Below are 12,574 nucleotides of genomic sequence, written 5' to 3'. Positions count from 1 at the left end.
CAAAGGGTTGGAAGAGGGAAAGTGGAATGAGGGAAAACGGGTTGGAAGATGGATGGATAAATCCACAGGGCTATTTTACCTCAGCTTTCCACTTGAAAACCCAAAGTTTTGGGTAAGGAGGAGTACCACTTCGCCTTTTACCCCCGACTACAACCGACTGCTACGCAATATGAATATTCCCGGCAATCCAGGTCGAAACTGGAATATTAATCAACTTCATCTGACAGTTCTTCAGTAACGGGTTGTGGAGGAAGAAAGGTGACATCGAGGCAGAAGGATAAAAGCTTCGTACGTCTCAAGTTCTCTGACTATTTTCAAATAAACTGTGATGGTGCGTTATATCAAATTACCTAATTGCATTCTCCTTTCGCATAGAAACAATATATCCCGACATTATATCATTAACAAAGTGCTAAACTAGAATAAGTGCATTTTTTTTCGAGGCCAGTTTCTAGTCAACATCTTCGAATTAAAGGAACGCAGCCAATTATTTCATAAAGATTTTTTATAGATTAAGACGAAAGCCACAAAAGGGCCATCTTTGAAAGTGTCATTATCTTCCGTTAATGTCCACATTGCTGAAAAAATGAATAATACTGTCGTAAAAATTCTGGATTCTTTCTTAATTCTTCGCAGAATTACATCTTGCCTCGAATTTACGAAACTCACATCTCATTTGTTGTTAATTTTTTTTCTTCTTGCATATATATTCTTTCATTTATGTAGAACATGCTGAAGACGATATTGGCAGTTCAAATTAAATAAACTTCTATTGAATTGAAACTCAAGTGAGACTCAAATCAGAGAAGTGATTATTTTCAAGATGAAAAAAATTTCTCCCGATTATAATTCATAATGAAGATATTAAACTTTATTATTAATTGAAATTTCCGCGCGAACATTCTTGTACATTACTCTTTATCGTACATAATCCACACAACAATGACGATTCATGAATTGATCATCAAGTTTCAGTGTAATTTTTATCTTTCTCACCGCCTGCAAATTTTATATTTAATTAATATTTTTCATTTGTATGGTATTACCATGGACTGCATGAAGAAAACAGAAATATAACATTCGTTACTATCTCTAAAAATATTCTGGCCATTAAACGATAGCCAAATAGGCAATATAAAGGTATGCAATTGTTTTTCAATTCACGGAGATGTAATGATTTGGAACTGCGCCAGTGGTAACCTCCATATTTTTTTGTCCTCTTGTGGTACTTCTCCTTTTCCCAGAAAACTTGCTCTCAAAAGCGTTGAAAGATATTTACGATAAGAACACCAGAGGGAAAGCTAGGGAGGATAGTGGCTTTCTTAATGACGCTAGAGTAGTCAGGTGAGTGCCCCAGGTGGTGGAAATATGCAATGGATGATTAAAAAAAATTAATTATTGCTGATGACTGGAGCATACGCTTATTATTTTATAGTGCGGAATAATTGCGGAATCTAATTAGCGTTATTGGGGGAAGAAGTGATCTACAAACTCCGAGGGGAAAACAAATACACGAAGATTATCTGAATGAATTCATTTGACAGGTGAACCGAATTAATTGTATTGACCTGATTTATTTATTATTATTGATAATTTTATGAAGAAGCAGGCCGATTTACGCGGAGACACGAAATAATGCAATGAGAGGAATCATTACTCTTATCGGGTGAACTTACGTGACTTACGTTTTGCAAAATTATTAATTTTTTTAGCGTTATCTGTTTATTAGAAATTAGGCTAATCCAGTCATTGTGAAATTGCTTTATTCAACGGACTGGGTGGGAAATACGTATTTTTGCAAGATAAAACTTGTGACATTTTCCGTAATTGAATTTCTCTTTACTTTGACAATTGCAATTAATTTATGAATTTTGGGAAATTTCTGGAAGAGAATGCGTGTGACATTTTGCGTAATTTAATTTCCCTTCGGTTCAATAGTTGTAATTGATTTATAAATTTTAGGGTAACTTGCTTGATGGAGTGTACAACTCTCTATTACATATACGTTTGAAAATTACGCGCTCACCCCCACCATGTTAATGACCGTAATGTTGTCTCTGCGCACAGCTGCGCACGTCGATTTTTCGCCGATTCCCGTTTTTTCGCTCTTCATCAATTTTGGAACGGCCGCAAGACATTTCAGTCAGTGCCATAAAAATCATATCATCATCATCAATTTTGGAAAATTCAGATAAAAATACGCCGTCAATGACAAAAGTTTCCTATCACCTACGGTAGAATTATTTTTTTTCAATAATTGATTGAACCTCATCGATCCTCTTCAGTAACTTGCAATTTTGCCTGTACTCTCCAGATATATCCAAAAATACCGCCGAATAATTTCGTAAAATTGATTGAATATTTCGCCTACTGTCCGGCGTTATTCACCCAGAAAAAAATATCCTGGACAAAATCCCGCGACCAAAATCCTCTTAAAAAAAATTCCCAAAAAAAAATCTCCTGGACAAAATCTTCCACAAACAATCCCCCGGTCAAAATCCCTGAAAAATCACTGGAAAAACAAATTTATTTTGCATTTTCTCCATTTTGTGTCGTATAATCACTCGGGCGCAATACGTAAAAGTTTATTTTCGCCATTACAGTAGCTGTTATTTTTTTTTTTGTTATATTTCACGTGAGAGGAGCTCTCGTTGAGATATTTTTTTTTCACTTTTACTTCATCCGATGCGTCTGTTTTGTTTACTGTATTATTTTTTATCGTTTTATTTGAACTGGGGATTATACGAGATGTATTAATCGGAAGTATTCGAAAAAAAGGCAGATCGAGAGATCAAATATTTATGTGGAGGAAAAAAAAATTGAAAGGTACTTGGGCGGTATTGACGAAAAGTCGCCTTTACCAATTTTATCGATATCCTTCATTTTCACGATTTATTTCATCATGTTTGCACTAGTGTAACTCTTGAATGACGTTTCAAAGATACTTGAGTGATATCGCAATGACAGTCATTAGTGACGTACAACATATAACCCTATGAATTTATTTTTAACTTTATTTTCAGGGGATTTTCTCCAGGAAATTTTTGTCTAGATAAATAATTCCTAGAACCTCCACTTTCAACCTGGCCGATTAATCTTTATTCTTGGGAATTGATAAAAAAAAACGAGTAATAAAAACATATTTTTCCGAGGATGGAATGTTTTTAACGATTGAAAATATATGTGAAGTATGAAGTGTAATGGTACAAAGTGGAAGAGCATTGTTGATGGAGCTCTCATAATTTCTTACAATTTTTTATCCCCGTGTTTATCAGTTGCACACTTCTTTTCTCTATCTCTACAATATTTTCGAAGTGACTCGCGTGGTCAACATGTATTATTGTCCACGTGTGTGGTTTCGATTTATCCGGCTACTCCGATAAATCAAACCGCCAATGTAATAAACGTTCACGGTGGGTGGAAAACCCACTGGGCAATCCCTCTTTGGCCACTCGACCCACTGTCCAGGGAGAAAAACTCTGCGTTATCCCTGGGTTAGTAGAATTGTTAACAAAATGAAAGAGCCACTGCCAGTGGGGGCTCAAATCAACATTATTAATGTCGGGAAAATACTGTCCTGACCCGGTTCAATTATTTATGGAGACCATTGTACTCTCTCTGCCGAGACATTCAATGGTAGAAGGAAATTCAACCTTCGGAGAACGTTCGATGCTAATTTTTCGTGCAAGGAAAAATATCAATTTAACAATACAATTTGAACAAATCATTTTCGATGTAATTAATTCATAGCAAGTAAATTATTATGCTTCTTGTGTTTATCGTTTTTTCTCATTTTGCAGAGAGCAATATTGAAGACAATTTAGAGAAAAAGTAATGAAAATTGAATATTTTAGGAATAAATAATGATAGAATGTATGGAAATTTTATAAATGTGAATTTTCAAAGAATTATTGAATTGAAATTCAGAGATTTCGTTTGAATTTCTTTCATGAATTTTGGGATTTTCAGTTGTGCAATCGCGAGAAATTTTAATTGTTTCGTAATTTGTTATGTTCAAGCAAAGATTTTAATAGAAATACGTCAAAGAATTAATTCCCTGGGAAATTTTCCCTGATTTTCATCTCAATATAGTTTCATTCAAAATTTAAAATAAAAGTTTACGTTTAAAAATTCGATATTTTCGGAAAATTTTTATAAAAATACCAAATTCCAGCTGAAAAATTGGAGGGTAAACGCATAAACATTCCTGTATATTTTTCCCTGGCATAATTCTTGCGATAAAGACCTACAAATCGTTTGCAGGGACGCAAAAATGGAGAGTTCTTAATTAAAAATAAATTTCCCTTGCTCTGTACACGGAAAAAAATAATGACTTTTGCCAAGTAAATTCACAACCTACAAGAGAATTCCCACATTTCAAGCATAAATATCTACATAGATTTACTCATGCCAAGTAAATTTACTTGACACCAGTAATTTAATCCAGAACTAACATTTTTTTTTTGAGCGCAGCAATACAGCGTGCTACGATAATTTGTAAAAAAAATGGGGATTAAATTTCCGGAAGAACTGGTGTTTCACTCCATAAACTCGAAAATATTCAGGCCGAAGATTTTTCAAGCACCCAGGTCTGACTCGTTAACCAGGAAATAGTCTCTGTGATGAAGAATCCCTGACATCGCTAATTGGTGCACTGGAGGAGGTTCCGTGTGCGGTGACCTGAACAAGGAAACACTTCTACAAGCACCAAAGACGCTGATGTGAGCACCATGTTGAGGCAAGTCGAAGACACGACAGGATGTCTAGTCGGAATTTCCGACGGAAGTTGCGGAAGGAACGCACGCCGGCGTCATAGGAAGTTGAAGAAACAGTTTCACCTGTCCCTTTTGAGAGTTACTGCCGAGACTACTTTTCCATCGAGCCACAGTTGTTATTTTACCGTGTCTCAGATTCAAAAGGAAATCCTGATATTTCCACCGATTAAACTCTTCAAATTTCTATCTCAATTCTTCGCGTGCAGGAAAACAAATTATTCCTAAATGAAAAATTGTCAAGAAAAATTTTACGCAACTATTCCGCAATCGTCCCAGAACGTTAATTTTTGTCGTAATTATCAATAAAGAATTATTTTTTTAAATTATTTTTCATCCGCAATTTCTTAAAAATATATTTTTGTAAACTAAGCTATGCGACGAACAATGGTAACACTTTTCGTTACATCGAGTTTTCTAGAGAGATATCATATACAGATATACTTAACATTTTATATTCTTGTCAGTGGCGTACGATCTCCTTAAAAGTCCGACGATTCCAATGAAAATTCTGAATCTAGCTTATCTTGATGTTCTGCTTTCGCTACTAATGAGCTTAACAAGTTCAATGGATCTGATATTCTGGATTAGATTATAACCGAAAGCACTCATCTAGATAGAAGGATTATTCCGTTGGAATATTATGGAAGCCAATTCGCTAATAGTTTGGTTTCTCCTTATAGGAGAAAAGAGATTAACGGAAATGACAAAATTCATCAATTTATCTTGTGAAAAAAAAATACACTGCAGTCTAGTATATTTAATTTATTCACCGTAGATGCGCAAATTGAATGGAGAATAAATTTTTTATCCGCATTGCAAGCTCAGATTTTAAAGTCACGTTTCGATATCTGGGATTTAGAAAAAAAAAATAGGAAAAGGGAAAATGGGAAATGTTACTCAATTCAGCGTGAAATTTCGCCTTCACAATTCTACTCAACCTGAAAACCCGCAGCGATGAATCACCCAGACAAAATATTCCCATCCGTGAAACTTTTTCCCATCCAAGTGTCATGAACCCGTGCCCTCTCCTTTTTTAATCACCAAAGAAAACCCGCGGCGCGATCCATCATCCACCGATGAAAACGATCAGTCAAGGGACTCCGAATTGAAGTCCACACTGGAAACATCTCATACTTTCTCATTTAACTTGAGCCACTGAAAAATGCATTTCCACTGGAGATAAGATCCACAATCTCGATTAATATCAACGTCTTTGTCAAAAGTCAATTCCAAAATGGAAAAAAGTCTAAGTTGACTCAATTTACATCTTTAAAAATATATAAACCCTTTTTTTATACTTTTTGTTTATATATTTTTAGGAAATTGTGAAATATATAGAATTGGCCGATATTATATATTTATTTACTTTGTAATTATCATTCTATATGACCTAATAAAGTGTAGTCTGAAAATCCTTTTACTAAATATTAATGCACTACTCGAAAATTGCACTTCCAGTAATTGTCAATTTCCAAGTCCATGCGGCTCTGAGAATCAGTGAAAAAGTCAAAAGTTCGAGCAATAATTTCTCCGAATTTTCAATTTATCAGACATTCAATTTCATTCGATGTTTAATTTCCACGGTGCGCCTTATTTTTTTATAAATATTCATTAACTCCATAGAATTATTTATAAATTAGGTTACAATTATCATAATAATGTTGCCCCCGAGGATGATCACGCTGACATGGCCCTGGGCGAACTCCTCCAATGATTACTAATTTTTTAAATTAAATTACTATTACTATTACTATCACTAAAGCGATAATTTAGATAATCATCTTCGAGAGCGATATCATTGCCGAATTAAAAAAATCAAGAAGAAATCAAGAAATTCACTTGAAAATCAATGGTAATGCCTCGGAAAAGATTTGACTAGAAAAATACGGTAATAAATACTGAAATGTTTCGCTGGCGACACAAACAAGAGGAAACTTGACAAAAATGTATTTTTCTTCTGAGTGTATATATCTTCTAGTGGCATAGTAATTTCTACTTTTTAATTCTCTCTATGTAGTTATTGTTTACGGGGGTATTACCCGAGTATTCCAATGAAATCTCATGTATGAAAACGTCAGCCGGATGTTTGTGAATAAAATATGCCGATTATGTGAGCTGTAATGTTGATCCGTCGCTGAGTTATTCCCTGTTCTCTATATCAGAGGAGATTATGTATAAATGAGGGCCGAAGTGGATTCATGTACAGGGGCTGATGGTACATCGGATAGGAATATGAGGATGGGATGAGGGTGGAAAGGAGACGAGTTGAAGCTTTGAAATTCATTCGAGAAATCATTCTTCGGGTGAACAGAGAAGATTCCGGAATATAACTTGTTGGCAGAGACGACGCTTTTCCTTTGCCAGCGGCTTATTATGTTTGCTTGCATAATTGCACACGATCGTGAACGCACGAAGAGAAATTTCTTAGAGAGAATTCGACTCAGCAAATAATATATTTCGTTACAAAATGTACTAAAGTCTTTTTGATGATGCGCGGAAATGAAAATCGAGATTTACGTGACGATTATATTTTTTTCATTTTTTGGAGATTTTTAAAACACTCTTTGCAGTAATTTTTTTTTTTCATTGATGATCAATTCCTACGAACCGGAATGATAGATATTACATGGAAATACATCGTACTCTAGGATGTTAATATTTTGCTTCAGCTAAAATGCATCAATTTGTTGAAAATTAGAAAATCGTTTTTCCAATGTCACTACACTTGGCGTGATATAATTTATATCATTATATTTTGTCGTTTCCCATTATTTTTTCTCCGTTGAAAATATTTCTAGGAAATTTCTGATTTGAAGCTTTGTTGAATTTATCTCTTTTGTCTGTCTGCCACACAGAAGATTTATCGTGAAATACGTTGAAAGATGAGGCATATTTGAAAAGCAGCTAATTAATTTCCATCGGGAAATTTTTCGAAAATTCCACAGCTGGAGCTTGATAATTCCGGGGTTTCACTTGAAAATTCGGGCATAATGTCTCCTGAGTTCTCAATAATACCCGATGGAGTTAAACTTCCATTGAAACTGCTAATTAAATTTATTATTCGCAATAAAAATTTTGCGTGAAATACCATTGAATTTTCATAAGGTAGAAAATTCAGAGAGACATTTGTCTAAATTTTCCACATTTTCAAGTTTTTTCAGCTCCACGTGGACAATAAAATTTCGGATTACTACAATATTTAATTCAATTGATTAAATATTGATTCAAGAATTCAATTGATTGGTCAATACAGAGTAACACCAAAATTTCACATCGCTTTGTTGTATTTCATTTGTAATTTCAAGTGAAATTTTTTAACAGAAAAATGACAATATTGTGTTACAGGGGGCGGGTAGGAATGGCGTCTGGATAGTGACAGTGATATTGTTGACAATCAGTAATTGGGTCGGTCGGGTCGGACCTCGTCCTGCTGATGGGGAAATCGCAATTCCAACGTCCACACGTGAACGTCTCCAGACGGTACGTCAAGTACTCACGGAAGTACCTCTCATTGATGGGCACAATGATTTGCCCTGGAACATACGCAACTTCGTGCACAATCAACTTGGGGAGTTTGATTTTGATAAGGACCTCAGACAGATCGCACCCTGGAGCAAGAGTGCGTGGAGTCAGACAGATCTCCATAGGCTACGCCAGGGGATGGTCGGTGGCCAGGTAACCTTGTAAATCAATTTTCAAAATACCTGCTCTACTAATTTTGTTTTTTATTCATTCATCATTCAACTTCACTTTTACGTCGTTTATAATTTATTTGTTGCTTCAGTACACGAAAGGAACTTTTATGATACAAATAGTAATTTTAAAAATTCCACTTTTCTCCACTTTAATCATAAATATCTGTCTACTGATCTCTTAAGAAAACGAAATATCGCAACAGCCGAAAGCAAATTTTTATGAAAATCAAAAGTTTTCTGTTCTTGTTTCTGATAAAATATTGTTAATGTTTATGCAAAATTTCGGGCGAATTCCTGCTATCCACTATAATTCCTCTGTTTTTACGGTTTTTACGAAATAATATGGCAGTTCTAAATGAATTAGAATTTCGATGCAGGTGGTAATCTTGAAAAATGATCACAGCACTTCTAAATTCACTCCACAAATTGAATATTAAATTCCATTAAATTTGCCGTACAATAAATTCTTTTTTCTATTATCGATTGAATTTTCATTAAGGCTATTGAAGACTCAAATCTTTACTGATTTTTTTGTCAGAGTTGAATTTAAAATGAATTAAAAATGCAGTAATTTACCGAAGATCTCATTCGTCTTGAAAGTTCCCGCGAGTTTCACTTTTCGTGTATCTTAAAGACAGCTTCAATTTTGAAACTCATTATGGTAATTGCGCATGGAATTTAATTGAATTTTCAAGGGTTTGATAATTTATGGAAATTGTTGCCTGAATTTACGTGGGTCTAAATAATTCACGTGGTTGCATAATCAGTAAATTATAAAGTCATTGTAAAATTAAATTTTCATTTCCATTAAATCAATACTAATTCCCACCTCGATTTTTATTTAAATTTCCATTTCAACGTTTATTTAAAATTTAATAGTAATTTGAGATTCAATTGTGATTTCATTTACAACATTTAAATTTTAACTTGAGTTTCAATTTTCATTGAATATATTGTCGGAGCACATTTGTTTTGATTCTAATTTGAACAGCGACATTGAAGACCCCTTCGAGCACGGGAAAGTCCTAGAGATTCATTGACAAGCCGAGAAATCCCCAAGTCCAAGCTGTAATGCATGCACCTCCGTACGCCTGAATGCCATACATAATGCAACCAAGTGTCCCTAGAGGATGTGCGTGGAGACCCGAAGTATCAGAACAGGCATATCTCCACACTTGCACACAAGACACATTCAAAATCCCCAAACTCCCCCCCAAACTGAGTTTACACTGTGCACTCGGCGTACTCTTCCCCCCAATTTTTTTTACCTCTTTTTGTGTCAGCACGATTCCCCTTCATCCTTATGCTGCAATCTCCAGGCATTTTTAATGCTATAAGCTCTTTCCGCTCTTTCCGCTCTTTCCGCTCTTCTTCGCAACTCCTCCGGCTCAAGAGAAACGTCTGCGAAAAATTACTACTAAAGTATCATGCTCTTCCCATTAAAACAGACCTCATACAAAAAAATGTATTGTTGAATTTATTCTGGCGATTATTAATTGTGCAGCGTAGTGGAAATTCCAAAGTTTCGCCTCCGATTAAAAAAAAAATTATTTTTAAATTTCATTTTATTTTTATTTTATTTTTTATTCTTTTTTTTTTCTATTTTTTTCTATTTTTTTTTTATTTTGAAAATTCGTGAATGACCATTACTTCACACGATTATACAACAGGATGATTTTTTTTTTAACTAGAGTTGTAAACATCATATGAACGCAAAAAAATGCATTCGATAAATAAAATATATACCAATATATTTAAGATATTCTTCATGTGCGGTTTTTATATTCTATAATGAAAGTACATAACAAATACATTAACTTCAACTGATGAAATTGAAATTGTTAAATTAAGTGTAAAAATTTCGGTAATTTTTCAGTAGATTCACACCAGCAATTTGGTGCCAATCCAAATCGGAATTTTTCTGCGAATCTCACGCGATCTTATGATGCCTTTATTCCCCTTCCCGTATGTTCCCAAGTATAGAGATCGAACTGAAACTAATTAATAATAAATTAATAATAAATGAATATCGACATTTTATGTGGAAATGAAGAACCGAGCGACACCAATCAGTCTCGAATCTCTCCCCGTAGATATTCGATCGGTGAATCGGTCATGTCTTCTAATGACCAAAAATAATTCGTATTACGAATGTCACTGTGCCATTTAAATAAGGACTCACATAGATAACCACGATAATAATTTTTTCGGGTGCCAGAAAACCTGCACCACACTCTCAGAGTTTGCACAAATACCCAGGACACATGCGAGACGCGTATTTTTCACTAACCCTCACTCACGAGGGAATCAGGCCCCCTACTGAATCTAATCTCACATTTATTGGGACATAATAACCATCGAGCCATCCATTAACGCTATTTATTCGGGTTATTACTGATCATAAACACGAGTTTCGCGGTCAGTTCAGCCTGCGCCTGGTATAATCCCCTCTGTGAATCTACTAAATAATCACCTAAATTTTAAATTGACATCCTTTTAAATATATATAATTATGTTATGTTTGAGAGTTTTGTTTTTTAACTAGAAATTAATTATAGAATTAATATTGTTTGTAATTAGTTTTGTTTCGAACTTTAACGTTTAAAGCTCATCGATTTTACGATTCTCAACACGGTTTCATCCCCGGATAGCATCGGCCCACATTTGACATTTCCGAATCAAGCCGAATCAGCAGATTCAATGCACCCATGCATTGGCCGAACCCGAACTCTTCCAATTTGCTAAATTAATCGTCCGTCTCGTCCTCGGATCGATTGACCTATCATATAAAAAATTGGGATAGTTTTTAGATGAAATTGAGCTAGTTTAAGTTCAACAATTTTTATAGGACATGCCAAACAGCGGTTTTCCATCTTAAGCGCAATACCGCGGAAACTGTAGGATGAAATAAAATAAAATTGCGTATTGGGTAGAGCAATAGTCGATATAACGAGTGAAACAAGTACCACAGTAGTTAGTGGACTACAATTTTGAAAAGAATATTCAGGGGAAATCCGATTCCCGAATCAATTGAATTTCTTCTACAACATTGATCACAATTACGCACATCGTCGTAGTGATCAATCCCGTGGATCATTAAATTATAACTTTTTCCGAATTCGACAGACAAAATGCTAGAGGATTCAGTATTATTTTTTTTATTAGTTTTTTCAAGAAGAGATACAATTGTTCAATCATTGAACCTATCAAACATTATCGTGGACAATAACTATTCGCGGTGTTCTCTTCGGCAGACCGACTGATGGATTGCAAAATTACCCATTACGGTGAAACGACAAATTGACTATTAAACCAACTGCTGTACTAAACAAACCGATGAATGTGTGTGCTTATTGTATGAACCTAATTCTACGGTCCATGAGTACATAAGGGTATTATTTCATTATTTCGGCAATTGTTCTCATTTACTGTAATTAAAGATCATTAACACTTATTTGTTTATGGCCATTATCTACGGAAGTCTTAAAAATCGCGGAACATTCCGTAAAAATAGATCGACTTGAACTCTCACGTCATTTTTCATAGATTTTTTTCTCCGTGTACTCTTTAATCATTTTTTTTTATTCGCTAATATATACATATATATATATATATATACTAATAGATAATAAATCCATCAGTGCATATCATAATTATTATTTTGAAAAATGAACTTCCATGAGGTAAGCCATGCGGCGAAAACCGGTGACACCTTTCATTACACCTGGATTTTTCAACAAGGTAATATTTCTCACTGTGAACGAAAACTCAATTTCACTTCGTTGTGAAAAATTTTAATGTTCACCCGTGCAATTTTCCACTACCGATAACAAATCTCACGGAAGCTGAAAGTAATGACTGATTCCGCAGGAAAGACCTATTCGAGATTCTGCAGCTATTCCATTAATATAACAAACGGTGGTACATGGTAAATGGTAGACAAGAATTCCAAGATATCCACTGGTTGAAACGCAAGACCATCCGAAGCAGGGTGTTTCATTCTCACGGGATCAGGAAGCGTCCATCCACTATCTGGAAACTTCAACTCTGTGGTATTCGTCCCGTAAGTTTCGCCTACGTGCAATGGTTAAACTGCAGAGCAGA

The 12,574-nt window shown here is 34.7% G+C and overlaps 1 protein-coding gene across 1 annotated transcript in view; it reads left to right on the top strand.

Moving 5' to 3' along the window:
* LOC105265520 (dipeptidase 1) overlaps positions 1-12,574 on the top strand; it is a 79,440-nt gene that overhangs the window by 52,313 nt on the left and 14,553 nt on the right. Inside the window, exon 2 of the mRNA XM_011303052.1 lies at positions 8,121-8,450. Coding sequence (XP_011301354.1) covers positions 8,121-8,450 — 330 coding nt within the window. The remainder of the gene's footprint in view (positions 1-8,120; positions 8,451-12,574) is intronic.

The sequence above is a fragment of the Fopius arisanus genome, unplaced genomic scaffold, assembly GCF_000806365.1.
Source record: "Fopius arisanus strain USDA-PBARC FA_bdor unplaced genomic scaffold, ASM80636v1 scaffold00030, whole genome shotgun sequence".
Taxonomy (NCBI): domain Eukaryota; kingdom Metazoa; phylum Arthropoda; class Insecta; order Hymenoptera; family Braconidae; genus Fopius; species Fopius arisanus.
Note: the sequence above shows the minus strand (reverse complement) of the source record. Positions and strands in the feature narration are given on the sequence as shown.